We start from the raw sequence: 21,484 nt of genomic DNA, 5'->3' as shown, positions 1-21,484 counted from the left end.
GTTTTCAGGATACTTCAAAATAAGAGTAGTGCTCACACATCCTGCAAAGACTCCTGAGGCTCTAATGTGTGCAAGGCACATTCTAGGCTCTTCTGGTGATATAAAGATAAGTGGAGGAGACTGCTTAAGTTAAGAAAGACAATCTATTTAGAAAAATAACAGGGAATACACAACTATAATTCAAGTGTTCAGGAGACAAGCAGATGAACAGTGATTCTGAAGTCAGCTTGGGCTACAAAGTGAACCAGACTGCACAGTTTTCTCAGCAGCCCATGGAACATTCTCTAAAATAGATCATATACTGGGTCACGAAGCCTGCCTCCATATATTTAGGAAGATTGACATAATTCCCTGAATGTTATCAGATCACAATGCTATGTTGCTAGAAATTAACAACAAAAGACCCACCAAGAATCCCATCAGCTCCTGGAAACTGAGCAACACTCTTTTAAACAATAAATGGATAGTGGGTGAAATAAAAAAGAAATTGCAAAATTTCTAGAAATGAATGACGATGAGAACACATTATACCAAAACTTATGGGTCATAATGAAGGCGGTCCTCATGGGAAAATTCATAGCACTAAATGCCTGCATAACAAAGACAGAGAAACCCCAAATCAATAACCTAACCATTTACCTAATGGCACTGGAAAAGCAAGAAAAATCCAACTCAAAAAGCTCCAGAAGGAAAGAAATAATTAAGAGCAGAGCAGAAATTAATGAATTAGAAACTAAGCAAACAATTAAGACAATTGACAAAACGAAGAGCTGGTTCTTTGAAAAAATAAATAAGATTGACAAACCCCTGGCCAATTTGATCAAGAAAAAGAGAGAGAGAGAGAGAGAGAGAGAGAGAGAGAGAGAGAGAGAGAGGTTTCAAATTAACAAAATTTGAAATGAAAAGGGAGAGATCACAGCAGACATAAGTGATATTGGGAGAATCATCAGGACTTATTTCAAAAACCTCTACTGCACAAAACTGGATAATGTGGAGGAGATGGATAAATTCCTAGACACATACCATATATCAAAGCTAAACTCAGAGCAGATTAATCTCCTAAACAAACCTATCACACTCATTGAGATTGAGAAAGTAATAAAAAACCTCCACAAATGTATTTTTCAATGGACAATTTCATCTTTCCAATAACAAATGGTTTTAAATTAATTTAGATATCTCATTTACAATTGTAAAAGGAGCTAGGTGATATGCAACTAATCTAGTGAATTAAGTAATGCAATATATTGTACTCTTTCATACTTTATTTTTTATCTACAATTTTACATATTAAACAAGTAACAAATGGCTTCTTTGTCAAGTATGAGTTTTAACTAAACTGAGTCCTTTCATCATTGGTTATAACAGTCTTTGACAGGAAAAACTCTATGTGTCAGAGATTGTCAGTCAGCACTGGTCTCCTGCACAGGGACTGATTATCTGAGGTTGTCCACATGTGTCAAGTGACCTCTTGGTGTAGAAGTTATGAAGAAGGCACAAAGGTAGGCTAAATAATATTTCAAATATATACCATGTATGAGATTCTATGATTGTATACCATCATGGCTAATAAAGATAAGGTTTTATTCACTCTTATGGCCCTTTCCTTAGAAGTGTTTACTACAATAAGACCACACTGGGATTAAAACTCCCAACTCCAAGAATAAGCACCTCCACCTCATGGAAAGGGAGATTATATTTATTGTCCCTGCAAGGCAGCCCCCCAATTCCTTCAAACATATAGAATAGAGGAAAGGAACTGAGCTGCTCACAAGTTTATCTGTATGGCAGCTGCAGTTATGGAATCTTCATTTTGTCCTTCATTAAAAAGGTTTCTTTTCTTTTTTGTAGATTAAGTAATTTGGTCACAGTCCCCCCCTCCTATTACCTTCTCTTGTCTACTCTCATCACCCCCTTCCACTGATCCCTTCTTTTTCCAACTAGACTCTTTTCTACTTTGATATATATATATTTTTTTTGTCATTTTCTACCATCCATGATGGGCCCAGTATTACACAGTGCCTGTGCAGGTAATGACAATGGCTATGAAGTCATGAATACAGCAACAGCCATGTCATGTCCAGAAGACAGTGCTACATAGCACTCTTCCCCATCTTCGGACTCTGACAGTCTTTCTACCCCTTTTTCCATGTTGTTCTGTGAGCCTCGGAGGGTATGTGGCAGGTGCCTTATTAGCACTGATGTTCAAAATCATTTATTCTCAGCACCTTGATAGTTTTGAGTCTCCCAGTATTTATTTCAAGTTGCAAAAAGAAGCTTATCTAACCAAAGTTGAGAACATTGCTAATTTATGGGTATAAACATAAATATCACCAAATTATTTCTTGAGCAGGCAAAGTGATACAATGATTTTTTTTTAAAGGCTGATAAAATTCTGTCCTTAATCTCAGAAAAATATCTCTATATCTCTACACATGTACACTGGAGAGAATATTTTGAAAGTTAACATCACAAAACATGAAGTTATACAAAGAATCCAAAGAATATGACTGCTGTCTACTTAGTGGAGATCCTCTTGTGTGTATGCTCAATGAAAAGCTGTCTGCTTCTTAACTGTCTATTCTATATATAGCAAAGATATTATACACTGAAATTCTCACAACTATTCTGTATATATTTACATGGATTAAGTGCAAGGAAATACATTTCACAAAATGATACATTTTAGTACTGCACAATGGTTTCCTTTAGCTTTGCAGATGTATTGCCAAGAGAAAGTTAATATGCTAAATTCTCACTTGTATTTATAGATACTGGTCCAAGTGTTTGATTTTCAGTTTACATGTACATGGAACACTGACATAATACTTGTCCCCTCCTTTCCACCTTTAATCTAAGTTTAAATTTCAAAATTCCTTTTGCTTCCATTAATGACAATGGACACAAGGGATTACTAACTTCAGGCTTGAGGGGATGTTACTTCACTGTGTTCTTGATGAACATTGGAGGTGTAAAAATGTTGCTTACATTATTTGCTTAGCTTATAATGGGATGTTTGATACTATTAAAATTTCACTTACTGGCTCTGACTCCCTCAGATAGAACTTTTAAGAGCTAATGTCAAATCCTGTGGGAAATTCTTCCTCTTCCTTGCACTTGAGCACTGGTGAACATATCTTCATTAGGAATGAGAAGATCATGAGATTTTTCTGAGTCTTTCTCTTTAAATTGTTTTTGGTAGAGGTTAGATTTGGGACTCCCTCTGGCTTTCTAAGGGATATTTATGATTTATTTCATTGAAATTTTCACTAGCTCTATAAAAAATAAAATCAACAAAATTGAAAATAAGAGGAGAAGCCTAGTATTCAGTGGTACGCAGTGTCAGGGGAAACCCTGCTTCTTAGGATAGGTTCATTGTTTAAATTTTGATACTTTTATTTTATTCTGTCAAGTATCAAATTAAAATCATTGGTCATTTTGAAGGAGAGAACAAGTGTCACTATTTTTTCTTTTTTCTTTCTTTCTTTCCTTTTTTCTTTCTTTCTTTCTTTTTAAAAGAGCAGATTTCAAGCTGAGAGTCTTTTAACATAGACAGGTCTGTTGAGAGTTTCAGAAGCACTGTGGGGAAATTTTAAGCCCAGTCAACTATTTTTCTTGGGGAAAGTGGTGATAGGTCCTGGTGAAATATTGGTGTCATTAAAATTCCATAGAGGTCCCTAACATCCCAGAGTCACCATAACATGGACACATGGTCTATAGCATCTCCAAAGAAGCATTACCTGTCTATCATGGTTCTGAAGGAAGCTGTTAGTATATTGATATAGCAACCTAAATATGTGTTTATATGTTAGCTAGTTAGCTGTTTTTGTTTACTGAGTCAAAAATCCATGGGATAAAAGCTCCTTGATATCTATATCTATCTATCTATCTATCTATCTATCTATCTATCTATCTATCTATCTATCCATCCATCCATCATCTATCTATCTATCTATCTATCTATCTATCTATCTATCTATTCATAAGGTAGACCAACTTTGTTCACTCAATTTATTATAACTAGGTCTTTTCAAAGGTACCAAAATCATTGCACAATTGGTGTTTGAGCATGTTCTGACATATAATCTGAATATCCAAAGTTCTTTATTAAAGAGTGCATCTATCAGAGCTCCATGGACACAGACAGCCTGCAATTCACTTGATTCTGTTTGTTGCTTCTGAAACATCAGAAGAAAAACTTCCACAGCACAATCTATGAAAGTTCAACAAGAAAATGGAAATACAGCTAGGCAAGGTGGCACATGCCTTTAATGCCAGCAATTAAGAGGCAAAGGTAGGTGGACTGCTATGAGTTTGAGGCCACCCTGAGTCTACACAGTGAGTTCCAGGTCAGTCTGGATGAGAATGAGACCCTATCTTGAAAAAAACAGAAAACAATCAAACAAACAACAACAACAACAACAAAATAAGAAATGGAAACCCATTAACACAGACACAGCCCCAGTACTGGGGTAGATGCTGTCCTTTCACTCTATGATCTAGGCCAGCCCCATCACAGTCCAGGTGCAATCTACCTTTCTTGCTCACCTGGTCACCATGCTGCAGTTTTGGTTTTCCTCCTGCCAACCCCATCACAGAACCCAAAGTATTCTTACAGGATGCAAGAACATGTTGCCTTGCTCCAGCAACACCCCATCTCAAGCCCCCAATTAGTGCCTTCTCACTCTAATTCATTTCTTCCCACTCTAGAACAACCTGCATGCAGCTAGAACAACTTCCTTCCCTCTCTGTTCTTTCTTGAGCTCCCTACTATGTGCTTGCCCAAGCCTTTGCACTTACATCTCTCTGCTGCATGGAAATCACCTTCCGCATGGCTCCATCACTCCCTTCCCTCAAGTTTCTCATGGGATATATCCAGGACCACAATTTACAACAACCACAACCTGCACACTGCTGTGAGGGTTTTTTTTTTTTTTTTTTCTCTGTCTACCCTTCTATGATCTAATTGAGTGCTTACATTCACTTGTTCATGTGTAGGCAGAGAAGAAAAGAGAATCTCTTTCTAAGGTGAATCCACTTTTTGGCCAATGGACCTAAGTTTTATGTAGTATTCTCTAATTTGCAAAAACTTATCTTCACTGAAGGTGCTCATGCATCCCATTCTCAGAGCCGTGGCCCTGCAGAAAGCCAGGGGAGCTTGAGTTACGTCTGCTGATCACAGGAGCACCGTCAGTCTGCTCTGGTGCCCAGCAGTAATTGCACAAAACATAGAGGGGATTAGCATTTCTAGATCACCCAACTGAAAGTTATGTCCACAAAAAGCTCCCAGGATAGCAGTAGTCTGACTGGCTTTTATACTGTCATGTGAGTAATCTGTGAGGGAAGCTATGTGCCATTCTCTGCATGTGACATGTAACTATAACAAACTGTGACATACTGGATAGAATCATTATTTTCTGTTAAATCTGGTGAATTATCCACATGTGTCTGCACCTTTAACCATGCATGATGCTAAAGACTGTCATAGTAAATGCCTCATTTAAATTTCACAGGGCCATTCTTTATTTCAATCACTCAGAAAGGTTCCTTTAGCAACAAATAACACAGATGAGGGCAAATTAATGACTATGATCCTGTGACTGGTTAAGATTATAGGTGGCAAAGAACTTGTATAAATATTTGCCACTGTCATCATCACAACATTGGCATCTAGCAATGACTGACACTGGTCAAGAAACCTGTCTGTATCATAATATCTCAATGGCATGCTGATCAGTTAAAAGGCTTTTTTTCCCCAGTTAACATGCTTAAATGCCTTCCTTCCATGCCCTCTCCCAGAACTTGGACTAATAACTTAATAAAGCTATAATGCAAAACGTATCTGAAAGTTGATGTGATCTGTTCTATAAAATTTGAGACCCTAAATCTGATTTTCATGAACTGAAAGGGGAATAAAACAGTTTATTCTTAAATTAAATGGCTGCATTTTATAATTTATGTTGCATGAATAATAAAATTTAATAGATATCAAATATTTGACCAGGTGTATGGAACTTTTTCAATCACCTTAGGAAGAAGAGGAGGTGAAAGTGAGCATGAACAACAATGGCACAACTGAGATACAAGACGTTACTGTGCAGTATTCTAAATCCCAGGTGTAGAGGAATAGTGATTTCTATCACTGCCATCTGTGAATTTTTCTGAGGGAAGACCTCAAATAAATGTCTGTTTGCTTTAGGTGAGCTTCACAGAATTGATCTTATTTGATTTCAGATCCTCCTAAGGGAAGAGATTTCAGGATTTCTTGGTTGTAAAGTGGGAAAAAAACACTTTGCTGAACTTGCAATGACATCATCCAAAGCATTAAAAGGGCAGATAATCATGAGTTCTCTGCCTGTTTACCAGCTTCTTTCCCGCTTCAATTTATTTTCTTTCCAAATGTCAGACTGCTCAGAAACGTTTCCAAGATCTATAGACTGCAGAAGTAAAGGAAATATCTTCTAACTTTTGTTAAAGGCTTTAAGCAAAGGAAATGGGCTTTTTGAACTAGTACACATTACATATAGACTGCCTAATATTATACTGAGGCCAAATTGTTTTGCAGCTGTTAAGTAGAGACCGGCTTTGTTTCTGAACCATCCATGAAACTGCTCTGTGGAGTTCACCTCAGAGTCAAATGTAAAAAGAAACCGAATTTGTAAAGGAGAATGAAATTAATAAAATTAAATTTATTTTACCAATTAAATTCAAACTATACAATGAAAATACAATTTAATTTCTAATCTCTATTTATAAATCCAATTATATTAGAGTGAAAAATATAGCTGTTATAAAATTATACATAAACACAACAAAAATGTGGGCAGATTATTTTCAAGTATAGGCTATAGAAGTATCTTCCAATATATTTAAAGAATTACAGATATATAACTAGCACAAACAATATTCAAAAGGTTTTATCCTAGGTTTGTGATAGATAAAATATTTCTTAAGTAATAAATTTATTGCTTTATTAATCAAAACCTTATAACTATAATTTGACAAGGAAGTGTGAAGTAACAACGACCTTACCTCATATTCAAAATCTTCTGTCCGGTCTACATCAGTAGGTAAGCTGGGGAGATAATCATTGTCCTCATAGAGCTCATGCTCCATCTGATGAAGAGAATGGCAGCTACAGGAAATGCAACAACATAACAGGAATGGATCAAAAGGATTGTCTTCATTATTAAAACAGATTTAAAAATTCATTTTCTTCTGCTCTGGAATAGAACTGTAGTGATCTGAGTGATTCCTCCTTAAATGAACTAATGGCTCAGAGCCATTACATTTCTTTCTCCTCATCCATAAAGTTGACCAACTGGTTTCCCATTTCTAAATACTAGGGTAAGGGCCCAGGCTTTCTGGCTACATTTTGTGAAGAGACCCATGGTTGATCAGGTACTGGGGCTTCCTTGGCGCTTCCTGGCCTGCTTCCATTCCACTGAACATGACACCCTCACATAGGTATGTGACATTTGGGATTGCAACCTACACAGAGAGATGCACTGTGGTAAAACCTACAGATTCCAGAGCCAGCGAGATGGTTCAGCAGTTAAGGTGCCAGAAAGCCTAATTCCCCATGTAAATCAGATGCACAAAGTGGCATACACACCTGGAGGTCGTTTAGAGTGGTTAGAGGCCCTGGCATGCTCATACTCACTCTAGCTCTGTATCTTTCTGCATGCAAATAAGTAAATATTTTCAAAAATGAAAGATTTGGAGAGATAGTTCAGCAGTTAAGGTGCATGCCTCAGAAGCCTAATGACCCAGGTTCAATTCCCCAGTACCTATGTAAATCCAGATGCACAAAGTGGAGCATGCATCTGGAAGTCCTCTGCAGCAGCTGAAGGCTCTGGCATGCCCATTCTCTACCTCTGTCTCTTCTCTCTCTATCTCTCTCTGTTTGCAAATAAAAATAAAAAACTACAGACTCAAACTAAGGGTGCAAATTTTAAAATCACATGTTTTCTAGGCTGTAAGGTATACAGATTCCTTCAGACACCTTTTCATATTCTCCTTCATCACCCATATTTCCCCCTTTGATGAAGAACGTGTGCACAAATAGTAAAGAGCATTTGTGGTGATACTGTCTGGAAAGTCCTAAGCCACAGGGTTTTATAATCCCTTTAAAAAATTCCTGGTGGTTATACATTCATTGACTATTTAAAATACCTTAAATTTATTATATGAGGGACATAAAAAAATCCTGGTGACAGAGAGACAACACTGAGTGAAGGAAGTGAGCCAATCCAGGCATGGTTTTTATATATCCATTACTTTTTGGAAACTATTCATAGTAACTAACAGAAGTGACCTTTGAATTATTCTGTTATGATATAGATACTATGTATTATACGATATGAGGGCTAAGAATAGTTTAACAGCAAAGGGTACAAGGCCATATGTTTCTAAAGGCAGTGAAAATGAAGAAATTGGTTGTAGATGTGACCTGTAAGTCCTGCCATTGTGGACAGTGTTGGATGACTAGAAGTGGTAATGTAAGTTAGCTCTCATTTGATGTCTGAAACGCCACCCACTGTGAGCCCTTTTTCAGCCTCCTCTCACCATCGCCATGGCTGTTGGTTCTTCACAGGGTTAAGCAGTGTGAGACAGCATCGTGCCCACTGGTCTGCTTCCTGTCTTGTATAAAGCCAATTAAGGCTGGGAGAATTTTATAGCTCTCTGGGGCCCTGGTGTGTTCCTGTTGTCTTTCAGCTACTAAGAAGGGAACTTTGCCATAAGGAAGACCTTACTCAGTCCATAAATATTTCCTGAATACCTAGCAGATGCCAGGCTCTATGCCAAGTGCTGGAGATGTGTTTTTGTACAAAATGAAATATCGTCCTATTAGTTAGGGAAAGCAGCAACGTGGCAGTTTCAGTATGGGGAAATAATTAAAAGGAAAGTATGGAAGTTGTGAGATCACATGGTGGGGCAGACTTCCTGAAGTCTAAAGAAGTTTGAGGCTGCCTTCAAACTGAGAGATGCAGGACTTAGGAAAACATACCAACATACTAGTTAAGGAAGTAATGCTGGGGTCAGACCTCTGTGGCCTAATTTGCAAGAAGGGCAAGGTGATAATGTAATGCATTTCCTCCGAAGGCTGTTGTGAGGACTGGGGCAATAAATGCAAGATACCTGGGATATTATAAATAAATGTATGACGCTTGGGATATTGCTAAAACATGTTAAGTGTGCTAAAAATAAAAGTTAGTCTAAGGTTATGGAGATGGCTCAGCCATTAAATGTGCTTGCTTGCAATGCCTGCTAGGCTGGGATTGATTCCCCAGTACCCATCCATGTAAAACCAGGTACACAAAGTGGCACATGTATTTGGAGTCCATTTGCAGCACAAGAGGCCTGCTGCACCCATGGTTTCTTTATGTCTATCTGTCTCTCATAAATAAATAAAAATATTTTTAAAAAGTTAAGTTAGTACTATTCATTCAAGAAAATATTTAATGGGTAGCTCTTCTGTGTCAGGATGAAAATCACATCATGGATTGCTTGTCTATTGTACTTCACGCACTCTGGAATATAAATTCCAGGAGGTAGCCAGTTAATTTCTGTTCAGTTTTATTCCAAGTACCATGCCTGACACAGGGCTACACAGTATGTGATGGGTGAATGATCACACAGATAGCCCAGCACACAGCCTCTGCCCTCCTGCAAACTGGTGTCCCAATGAGTAGATTCAATTTGGTTGTACATTAACATTGCCTACGGAGATTTTTGAAAAATTTTGTTGCCTGGGACTCACTCTAAAAAATTTCATTTAATTGATTAGAGGTAGAATTCAGGTATTGATAGGGCTCCTTAAAGTTTCCAGGTGATCTTACTGTTCACCTGTAAATCACTGGACCATTAATGGGCTTGGAAGTGGCACAATCAAATCTATGTTTTGCCAAGTAGAAGACAGATCAGGAAAGTAGGAAAAATGCAACACAGACAGATAACTCCTCTTTGAAACCAAACTCTCAAAAGTGCTTGAATATTGACTCATAGCACAAAGAGTATGGCAAAATCTGCTGATGTAAGATTATTTGAATAAAATATCCCCAACTCTTTTTAAATTAGATAAAACTTGCAGGAAACATTCCTTTAATCACTCACCACACCTCTCAGTGCCTTGCTTACTCTGACAGCCAGTACCTCTTGTTTGCATCTCAATGTATTGGGTAATTGGTTTCTTTGGAGATTTGTACTTTAATTAAATTCCTCGCCACTCTTAGAAAGAGGGGGAAGGCAAGGGAGAGAAGAGAGGGTGACTCACAGAGAACATGTCACTTTCACCTGAGTCTTAATAAGGATTTTGGCAGCTTTGGTGAGAAAAGTTATTTACCTGACCATTTCTCATGAGGTTTTGAGGTTAGGAATATGAAGATGAGCCAATCAAAGACAGATTTTTCCCTATACCTTGGCAAGTCTGATTCCTAAGTGTAGCAACTGTGTGGGCCAGGGAGGGGAGCTAGTGGTAACAGCTGAGAACTAATTGGAAGCACATACCCAGGAGAGATTGTCCAATCAGAGCTGGAAGCCTGTCAACTTGCTGCAGTGGCTTATTCTTTTCAATATATACTATAAATATTGAAGGACAACAAATAAGGCTTTTGCAGAAAAGACAGAGAAATACCTGTCTGAGAGCAGAAAGGGACAGGTGTCTGGTACTGGTGGGGTGAGAGGTCGAAGCTTGGCCAGGGCCATGACGTGTTCGAAGGTGATGTCTGTCTGTGTGCTGACATTCATAAGCTGCACTTCTGGGGCCATCCCATAGGCTGGTCTGCTGAGGGGTGTCCGCCTTAACACCTGCACCACAATGGGCTCCTTGGCATTTCGAAAAGCTTCCACTGCCTCTTCATGAGTGGCCTTTGTGAGATCCTTCCCATTTACCTATCAACACATAAGAACAATACATAGCTCAGAAAAGCTGCCATGACACATTAATAAAAGGTGGAGAGGGGAGGGGACAACAGATTTAATAGGAATTTTAAAATGAGTATTTAATCAGACATTGACATTTATTGAACTAAAACACCAATATAAGGAAATGACAGAGATTAGCAAAATAATTACTTCTGTATCTTTATGAAGTTCCTGGAGTTAATTAGTAAAACTCATAAAAATTATTAGTAAAATTTTAATAATTTAACACATCAGTATCAGAAAATAGTCACTGTAACCTAGATATGAGTAGAATAAATAAGCATGTATATACCATTAAGGTATACATTAAATATATAATTATTAAGTATGTATGCCATTCAAAAATGGTCTTTGTGATATTTTAGTGTTTCATTAAAACTTTACCTAAACTTTACTTTTGTAAGGTGTCATCAGCCTTTCTTCATATTCGTCATTTTTATTCAAGACCATGTTCTTGCTCATGTGCATTTTATCCTCACAGTTCAAACTGTGGGTATGGGCTAGTAATATTATCAAAGAGATTATAAGACATACAGAATGTCTAGACCTCTCTAGATTTACTGAGGCAGAATTGTCATTCTAACAAGCTGCCAGATAATTTGTACATACTTCTAGTAAGGTCTGCTCTAAGTACTCTTCTAAACACATCATACTTTTCTGTATCCTCACCTGTTCCAGAATTTCACTCTAAAAGGTAGCTACGGACATGAGAAAGATGTGAATTTTGCCTCAGTTCTCAGTGATTAGACCTAGCAGTGATAGAACCATGTGCATTTAGGAGAGAAAAACAAATCATTCTTTCAGTGGGACTCTCCCTCATCTGTCTACTAAGGGCTGGTGATGCTCTCCAGCTTTTGTAGCACCCAAATGACCTGCACAATATTCCAAACTCTTTCTGAGACTTTCTCCAAAGAGCTATCAATTGATCCCTTCACATGTGTCCTGATTCAAACACTCTCTCAGTATTTTCATAAGATGTTTTCATTGCGGACTCTGGAATTCTGAAATAACTTTTTGGCTTCCATCCCAATGAATTAATCATGTTGTCTTCTGCAAACATGAAGAGATATTTGGTGGCACAGTACCATACCCAATATGACCTGAAAACCATCATGTATTGATATCTAAGCCATGTGCCTGTTGGTGAGGACCTGCTAACTGTAATGTACTGATACTCTTAGAGATCTGCAGGTGCCCAACATGAAGGATGGGAAGTCTCTGAGTCACAGCTATAGAACAATTACTGACATCCAAAGAAGCACATTTTCTCTCCTTGAGTAGACAGAGAATATGCATGTGCTCATAGCAAGCATGGGGCATTCGGGACAAATTACATAACACCATATGAAATTGTCATGTCATACAGAGACAAGCTTAATGACCTAGAGGAGTGAATTTACTCAATGGACCCTGAGAGAGTTAATGTGAACTCAAAAAAAAAAAAAAAAAAAAAGAAAGAAAGAAAGAAAAAAAAAGAGCAATTAGGTTTCTACAACAGCAAGATATGTCCCAGCTCAGTTGTTGGATCATTAGGAAGAAATCTTAGCAGGAGATCTGAGTGAGTACTTACAGTGTGCATACACTCATTAATGTGGACATTCTCAACTGGAGAAACTGTTACTGAATTTTCATTGACACAAGCTTGGAATATTTGACTTGTGCATATAGGATATGACACATAAAACATGCAAGTAGACAGTCATTAATTCCTTGAGATCTTAGTGAATGACAGAGATTCTCCTTCCTAGGGATATATAGTCAGAAAAATCATTTTTTTTTCCAAAAAGCCTAGACTTGCAAAGCATCATCTAAACTCTATGCTGAATGTTTATCCCCTATGTTTCCCTACATGGTATTGGCAAGTTCAGATCACTGAGGATGACTAGGTGGTAGATGAGACTGCAGGGAAGGCCTATGTGAAGGATGTACGAGCTGCCCTTGCGCTCCCATCCTTATCTTCAAGATGATTTAGATTTAGCGAAGAGCCAATCTTGCTGTGTTATATTCTATTTCCTCTTTGGAAAGAACTCTGTCACAACACCTTTCACCAAATATTTGACATCTGCAGAAACTATGTGTAACCTTTTCCTATCAGCCTGACAAAAGAAACAATGTGTACACAATAGGGGAAGAATGAGAGAAGAGGTACCTGCCCTTTCTGAAGGATATTTAAGCAATATCTGAAGGGAAAATCTATGGCTAGTGTTTCTTCAATCACACCTTAGAGCCAATTAGTGCATGAACTGTGTCTGTCTACAAAAAGTAGACAGACAATGCCATTAACCTAGTTTTCCCCCAAGGTATTTTGATATCTTGCCTATGTGTTAATTGAATTTTGATGTCCAATATATCTATTTGTTTCTAAGCAAAAACAAGTTTTTTAAAATTGATATTCCCACTGATAATGATATTTTTGTATCTATGTGCTAAGACTAATTTTGACAATTATAGGCTACATATTAATTCCTACAAAATAAAAATTACTGAAAATGTTTTTAGGTTTCAAAATTATCAGTTATTATGGTAATATTGAGTATATAAGATAAAATTAACATTTATACAGTAATATCAATAGCTATTGATCCTATGACCTGTATATCCATTAATCTACATTGATGGCATTTATATGCAAATTTTATTCGTTGCTCTAAGGACAGTCAAATATAATCTTTAAAAAGGACAGTCAATGTAATCTCAAATATCTTACTCCCCTATTGGGAAATGCTCTTTTCTTCCAGTTACCATGCACCTGACCTCTATTTTCATAAGCTATTTAATATCTCTCAAAGTAAAGAAGTCTATGACCTTTAAAGGCTCTGCTGCCCACGTGATCCCTGAGAAAATGTAGGCATAGCTAATACTAAACATGCTGGGCTTTCACTTCACTTGAAGTTCATCAACATAGTGTTAGCTCATTGAAAGGTCACCATTTTATAAATTATGTGTTTCACAACAGAAAAAAGACCTGATTAATTGGAATTTTCTGGCAGTTGCTGTGCTTAGTTATGTGCAGTTATGGTTAGGGAGATGAATAACATTGGTGGAATATCTAGCATTAATCGTATGGGAAATTTTTGCAGTAAATTGATAGTAGCAAAACTTTAGTTTTTCAAGTGGTTTGTTCCTATTTTTTAAAAATTTTTAGAAGTAATGCTGTTTTTCTTTTTCTTTTCTTACTTTCTTTGTTTTTTTTTAAGTTTTTGTTTATTTTTTATTTATTTGAGAGCAACAGAGAAAGAGAGAGAGAAAGAGGCAGATAGATAGAGAATAGGCGTGCCAGGGCCTCCAGCCACTGTAAACGAACTCCAGATGCCTGTGCCCCCTTGTGCATCTAGCTTAAGTGGGACCTGGGGAATCGAGCCTCAAACCAGGATCCTTAGGCTTCACAGGCAAGCACTTAACCGCTAAGTCATTTCTCCAGTCCCGTCTTTCTTTCTTTGTTTTGTTTTGGGACAGGCTGACCTGGATCTTATTCTAGAGCTCTGGCTGGCTGCAAGCTAGTCCAGGTTGATCTGGAATTCACTCTGTAGCCCAGGCTTCCCTCAAACTAATGGCAATCCTTCTACCTCAGTCTTGAGTGCTGGGATTGTAGATGTGAGCCACTGTTCCAGCTGTCTAGTAGTTGTTTTTTTTTATTTTTTATTTATTTGTTATTTATTTGAGAGCGACAGACACAGAGGGAAAGATAGAGGGAGAGAGAGAGAATGGGCACGCCAGGGCTTCCAGCCTCTGCAAACGAACTCCAGACGCGTGCGCCCCCTTGTGCATCTGGCTAACGTGGGACCTGGGGAATCGAGCCTCGAACCGGGTTCCTTAGGCTTCACAGGCAAGCGCTTAAACCGCTAAGCCATCTCTCCAGCCCATTGGTTTTTAAATCAACAAAGAATTTGGTATTCCATGATGCTATATCCTAATTATTTTAAATCGTCACTGCTATATTTTTTTTCTTTTCCCTCAAACTCCTATGGTTCAATATTTATTTTGGTTTTGTGTGGGCAATGTAGAATTTTTGTTTGTTTAGGAAGTTGAGACTGGAGATAAACTCTTTAGCATAGGTGTCTCACTTCAGTTAGCCAGGTCTGTATATCCAACTTTTCTTGGTCTTCAGTACAGAAATAGCAAGCTTTTTGATAGAAGACTGTAGAAAAATTTGTTTTTATGAGAAAAAAAAAAAAAAAGGACCTAGAGATCTGGGAGCAAAACTGATGGGAAGATGTGATTTAAAAGGTAGCAATGTATCATGGATTAAAATTTCCATACATAAGTGTTTCATAAAGGAGGGCAGTTTGACTCAAGCATGCTATAGTTTTTTTTTTTTGTTTGTTTGTTTTTAATGAAGGGATGGTTAATATAAACAACTGAAGAGATTTGTGTAACTGATCTTGGATAAGAGGCCATCAAGAGCATATGGCAAAGATTGGACTTTAAAAAAGAGAGTAAGCTATCTGATGGAAGACCATAGAAAAACAGACACATTATGCAAAGACAGGACACCAGAATTAGAGCAAAAACGAAGAAGAGAGATGCAAAGACAGAAATTATAAAACAATAGTCTGAAGTTTTCCTCACATAATCTAAATGTGGGGCTGGAAGCAAGTGGAGAGTGTTCTTAATAATATCAGATGTGAGGAAGTCACATGACAAATACTCAGCTGAACTAATGAAGGGAGGCTAATTAGATTGATTGCAGACATTCAAATGATGTCTTATAATAAACACACATGTTTTTAGATATATGAAAAATAAATGTCTTATTTTTAAAGTTATTTTCTATGTTACTGGTGATGCAATATCAAGTGTAGTCAGGAAAAAAAAAAGTTACTTTTCAGCATTCACTGCAAAAGATGTGTGCATACATTTGTTGTAGCAGATGGGCTAATTAATCCCTAGCACCCTATGAATGTTAAGTAAGGAAGAGGAAGACAGCTTTTCCTATGTAAACTGTATTATGGCAATGTTTGGCAAAGTGTCTGTTTAATAGAAGAATCTCTCCTTTTGGATATAGTGCACAAAATTGGCTAGTCATTGTGGCACTCCCAGTGACTTCTGCTTGGATATAAGTAGTCCCTCTTTGATTATTGCACCAAGAACAACCACTTACAGTATTTTCTTAAATAGCAGAAAAATAACAGTCTCCCTCCATTTTGAAGCATCCCCATTCAGATGAGAGAGCAATGGTGAAGATGGAGTTACTGTGGAACACAGACCTTCCGCATGTCCCTTGCTTGATTGTGGGTAATGCTCAGAACTTACTTGTCTAACTGACCATCTGTGACACTTTAGCGCTTCCTAACGATCCAGAGAGATATTCAGAAAGGGATTATGCAGGGGCCTGAGGCAAGGTCACAGGTTTGAGGCCAGCCTTGGTTACCTTATGAGACTCCTTTCACCCTCCAAACAGACAAGCAGGCTCAGAAGCTCCTGAAACTTATATCACAACATTCCAGCTGCTTCCTGGCCCACTCATGGCACACTTTGATATTGAGGGGTTCTCAAATGCAAGCAAGCCTCACTTCTAACTTTTTAAACTCAAGTGTTATAAATCCATCATTTGTGATCTTTTCAAAACTGCTCATAAATCAATTTATAATTTTGGTTATATAAACAATTGACTTTTCCCTCTGATGTCTTTTTTTTTAGTTTATTTTTATCTATTTATTTGAGAGCAACAGAGAAAGAGGCAGAGAGAGAGAGAGAGAGAGAGAGAGAGAGAGAGAGAGAGAGAATGGGTGCGCCAGGGCTTCCAGCCACTGAAGACGAATTCCAGACACGTGCGCCCCCTTGTGCATCTGGCTAACGTGGGTCCTGGGGAATCGAGCCTCGAACCGGGGTCCTTAGGCTTCACAGGCAAGTGCTTAACTGCTAAGCCATCTCTCCAGCCCCTGATATCTTTTTTATGTCTTTCTTTTGTAACAGTTCTTCTGCATTTTCTTTTCCCTCCTTATTCAACTGTCATATTTATAAACATTTACAATTGGGATTTAACACATTTGAAGAGCATTTACTTATATATGTTATTGCTATAATTAGGGAATAAGTTATGACATATTCTGATTCTAAAGAAAGGAAATAAGCTAAAATATGCACAACACAGTATATGGCCTCATAAACAAGTTTATTTTTCCTTATCTAAGGGAGAGATGGAAACTTCTCCCTTTTGGTATAGGTCTACAGTCTACTCACATGGTCCAGCTCTGGGCTTTAAGATACTGACTACTATGTGTAACTTCATCAGGGTACTTGCTTCATATGCTTGGTTGGTTTGGTGTTGATAAGAGAATATAATTCGTTTTCTACCTGGCTGTCAGGATGCCAGTGCTTGCTAGGGCCTCCTCACATCTCTGGCTTACCTCCTATCTAGTCCTGCATATAATAACATTTTTTTCTGAGTATCTTCCCATTGCTCATCACTCTTCCCAGATAATCAAATAATATGATGGCTATACTTAGTAATGAAATATTCATATCTCAAAACTGTGGTGAGTACATATTAAATACTTTCACTACACAAAAATGAATGGAGTGATTGATTTGTTAATTAGCATCATCAATTATTGTCCAACATAAGCAGTATACTACCATATCACTTATATTCCATAAATACATGTGCTATTTATCAGTTAAAAACAAAATTAAACAAATAATTTTTCCTCTATTGCTATTCCCTGGGTTCTTTCTCTTAAATCTGCTATCATTTCATATTGTCCTGTCATTAAATTGTTTTCAATTTAATTTGGTGGCCGTGTGTTTCCTTCTGACCAATATTTAAGCCAAGTATAGTAGCATACATTTATAATCCCAGAACTCATAAAGCACACCCAGAAAGATGGGAAATTTGAATCCAGCTTAGGCTATATAGCGAGACCCTATCTCAGAAAAGCAAAAACAAACAAGAAACCTCAACCTAAAATTTTCCAGATGTAAGAAATGATAACAAAGGGGGAAAAAATGAAACTTGTTATCTCTGTAATTTAATTTTACTATTAAAAATAATTGGGCTGGGTATGGTGGTGTATGCCTTTAATCCCAGCACTCGCAAGGCAGAGGCAGGAGGATTGTGGTAAATTTGAAGTCACGCTGAGTGAATTCCAGCTTAGCCTAGGCTAGTAGGCTAGAGTAAAACCCTACATTGAAACACAAAAAAACAAAAACAACAAAAAGCTTTAGGTCAACAAGGTAGCTGATGGTATCTCAGGTTTAGCAAGTCATACAGTATAAAGCAAAACATTAAGAAGCCTTGAGAGAGTCAGTCCCCAGACAGTCAGCGTGTCTAGTGCCAGAAGGCGCTACATAGGCGACTGGGGGAAATGACCAAGATCTGTCCAAGCAACACGTTGTTTAACCTAATTAGCAACAAATAACCGAATGTGATGCCCACACAAGTGCAATAGTGATACACAGCCATGGTGAGGAACCAATTGCTCTTGATTTGGCTAACTGATCCACTCAGTGGTACTAGACCCATAGCTGGAGCTGGGAAACAAGTCAGAACCATACCCAAACACAAGCCCATTCTACAATATAAAGCTACCATCAATCGCGGGGTATAAGAGGGCCTACACCTATCATACTGTCTATCAAAAAAGTAAGTGTTATCTTATTTTTCCGGGTCCTAACTTACTCTCCGTTGGAGAATCTGCTTCTCTTTTCCAGATGGATGCAGATCCTAAGAAGAGAGCTGCCCCAACATACCTCAAAAGGGGCCCAGCTGAAACTAAGGACAACTGGCGAAATAAGCAAGGGTGATGTTTTCCTGTGAACCGGATTCCAGCACAAAGGGGAAGGAGACCAACGCAGAGAAAAATCAACTCCTACCAAATCAGAGAGCCAGAGCCTCAGAGGCCCCCAACACCTCAGGACTGAAGCAGACCAAAAATGAACCCAACATGGCTCAGGGAAATTTTGCGGAAGAGGGTGCGGAAAGAATGTCAGAGTCACATGTTGGGTCATGATTTGCAGAGACATTTATCATACCAATAACTGGGGGCTAACTCCACAATGCACGACCCATTTTCATTAACAAGGAGGGTCTAATGGGAGGGGGTAGATCACAGATGAGCCTAAACAATGGTACCAAACTGCCTATATTTACTGAAAAGAAAACTAATAAATTAAATTAAATATATAAAAAAAGAAAATGATGGAATAAAAAAAGGCTAAAAAAAAATAAAAGAAAACTTTTATTAAAGTTATACAGGAAATTTAAACTCCTCCTGTGGTTAATTTATTTTGTTGAGCATTCTTCTATTTGGGTTAGTGACCTGTTTCTCTTGATTAGATTCAAGTTACATATTTTTGGCAGGAATAACTCAGAAATCATGTCATGTAATCACATCTATTTGCTATTGTCAGTTACCCTTTATGATGAGACCATCTCAAGCATGGTAACTAATGTTAAAGAAATTGAGCACCTACTTGAGAATTCTTTGTATGATTCTGGGAATATTTTAGTGAGTGCAAAATTATGTCAAATTGAGCTGTTTAAAAAATATCATTTTGTCAGTGGAAATGGACTTAGCTGCAATCACAAATAATTATGAGGAATTGACAGATAAAGGGTTTCCTACAGAGTTTATTTCTATGTTTGTATATCTTCAGAGAAGCGCATCTCCCTCCACTCTAAATCTTTTCTCCTTCATGAGTGTAGCACATGCGCACACAGCCCCACAAGCAAAACACCCAAACTGGAAATGCCGGCTTTATCGCTGTTATGTTCATGACAATTCGTCTGGTGAGTAACACCTGGAATCTTGCTCTTCTCTAACTGAGCTTTTTAAAAAGATAGATGGCTGCCTCCTGGCTAATTGTGGGAGTTCTTTGATTCCTCAAAATAAGTTTTATATCTCAAGTGGTTCTATAAGTTTTGAAGAATGACTGAAACTCTTTAGGGAATAGTCCACTGATAAAATGTAGCATAACAAATACTTTCTGGCCTTTCATTTGCTAAGATAATACTAAGCACATACAGGTAGATACTAACAAATCTGTCTGTTGAGTTTTTGACATATCTGGCCAATATCTTAAACTTCAGAAATTCTGAGGGAGACATAAAATTTTGTATAACAGGTCTAAGGAGCTAAATACACAAGACACATAAAATAAAAATTATATTAATAGTATTAAAGTGAACTCAACAATTTTTAGGAAAAAAATCATTGTAATTAAACAGCCCATATAAAAAATACCAGTAGTTAAAGCTTTGGACAGAGCTATTCATTTTCATATCTACCAAATAAAATAAAATATGATCTTAGCCCTTGTGTATGTGGGGAGAACTCTTGCTTTGCGATAAGATCATAAATTATAGAATGAAACAAAAATTAAAAATAAACCCAAAGCATAACCTTGGGACTTATCCATGCTAGCAAGGTACCAAAATGTGATTAAAAATAACTATGAAGTTAAAAAGAGTGGTTCCATAAAATTACTAATAGAAGCCAAAAATACAGCAAAGTATTTGTCACAGAGTGGATGGCATATCAAACACAGAGGGCGTTCTCCCCAGCAGTTCTGTGTACCCTTTCTAAGAGAATAACACAGCAACTCTGTTTGAATGCTCACGTAGAACAACATTGAGTGAGGAGACAATGGTAAGCTCAGTGCTGTAGTTTCAAGGCCTAAAAATGTGTTTAATGCATTTGACAGCTGGTCTCTATTACATAAAATTTTGATACATATCTACATAAAGATTTCTGGTAAAACAAATATGATTGTGATTTATTTTTATTTCTTTTGTGTGTGGTATGTGTGTGCACAAAAGTGTGCAAATATTCATTGCCTGTGCCTATGTATGCACAGGCCAGAGGAAACTGTTGGTGTTCACTTCTGTAGCTCTTTAGCTTTATTTTACTGAGGCACAATTTCTTATTGAATCAGGAGCTACTGCTTCTTCAATCAGCTGACAGGTGAGTTGTACCCATTTGCTGGTCTCACTGTAGCACAGACATGCATAGTCATGCCCAGATTTTTGTGTGGGTGTTGAGGGTGGAACTCAGATCCCCATGTTTGTACTGCAAGAGTTCTCACCTACTGAGCCAGCTCCTCAGCCTCCAGGTATGACTGCTTTTGATATTAAAATTGTTTATTTGCAAACTGCATTGCAGCTATTTCCCAGCTACATTTTATAGTCTAGTACATGCCATTCCTTTTACTCATATGCAATATGCAAATGACTTTGAGTGACTAGCATGCTTAAGCTAACCATTAATTAAACTCCCTCAACCTGTTCCTTCATCTAAAAAGTAAAATGATTCGCAATTCTCAGAATCACAGATACGTTCAAATAAATAAACAAACTACTGGGGCAGCCAATAGAATACTATGGCGTTGACTCAAACCATTCTCCTCCTTCCTCCCTCTCTCCTTTCAAAATTCTGTAATAACAGTGACTACAATGTTCTCTATGAAAAATGGTACATCCTTCCTGTTAGTGGCAGGAGCAATGTCAGGCAGTATTGAGTGACACTCACAGGTTTCAGAAGTTGGGGGAAGCTCTTGGCCTGTACTCTTTCCATGATATCCAAAAGCAGGCATGTGAGGTAAGTGGGTTTTTTTGCTG

General features: G+C 37.6%; 1 protein-coding gene across 2 annotated transcripts in view; it reads right to left on the bottom strand.

Annotated features, from left to right (window-relative positions):
- The window catches only part of Pdzrn4 (PDZ domain containing ring finger 4), a 179,172-nt gene that overhangs the window by 64,580 nt on the left and 93,108 nt on the right, over nt 1-21,484 (bottom strand). For both annotated transcript variants that reach the window (XM_045153729.1, XM_004662173.3), the window contains exons 2-3: nt 10,637-10,893; nt 7,033-7,135 (exon numbers count right to left, since the gene is read on the bottom strand). In XM_045153729.1, the coding sequence (XP_045009664.1) occupies nt 7,033-7,135; nt 10,637-10,893 (360 nt within the window). The remainder of the gene's footprint in view (nt 1-7,032; nt 7,136-10,636; nt 10,894-21,484) is intronic.

The sequence above is a fragment of the Jaculus jaculus genome, chromosome 6 (assembly GCF_020740685.1).
Source record: "Jaculus jaculus isolate mJacJac1 chromosome 6, mJacJac1.mat.Y.cur, whole genome shotgun sequence".
In the NCBI taxonomy this organism is placed as follows: domain Eukaryota; kingdom Metazoa; phylum Chordata; class Mammalia; order Rodentia; family Dipodidae; genus Jaculus; species Jaculus jaculus.
This window is presented reverse-complemented; position numbering and strand designations above follow the sequence as displayed.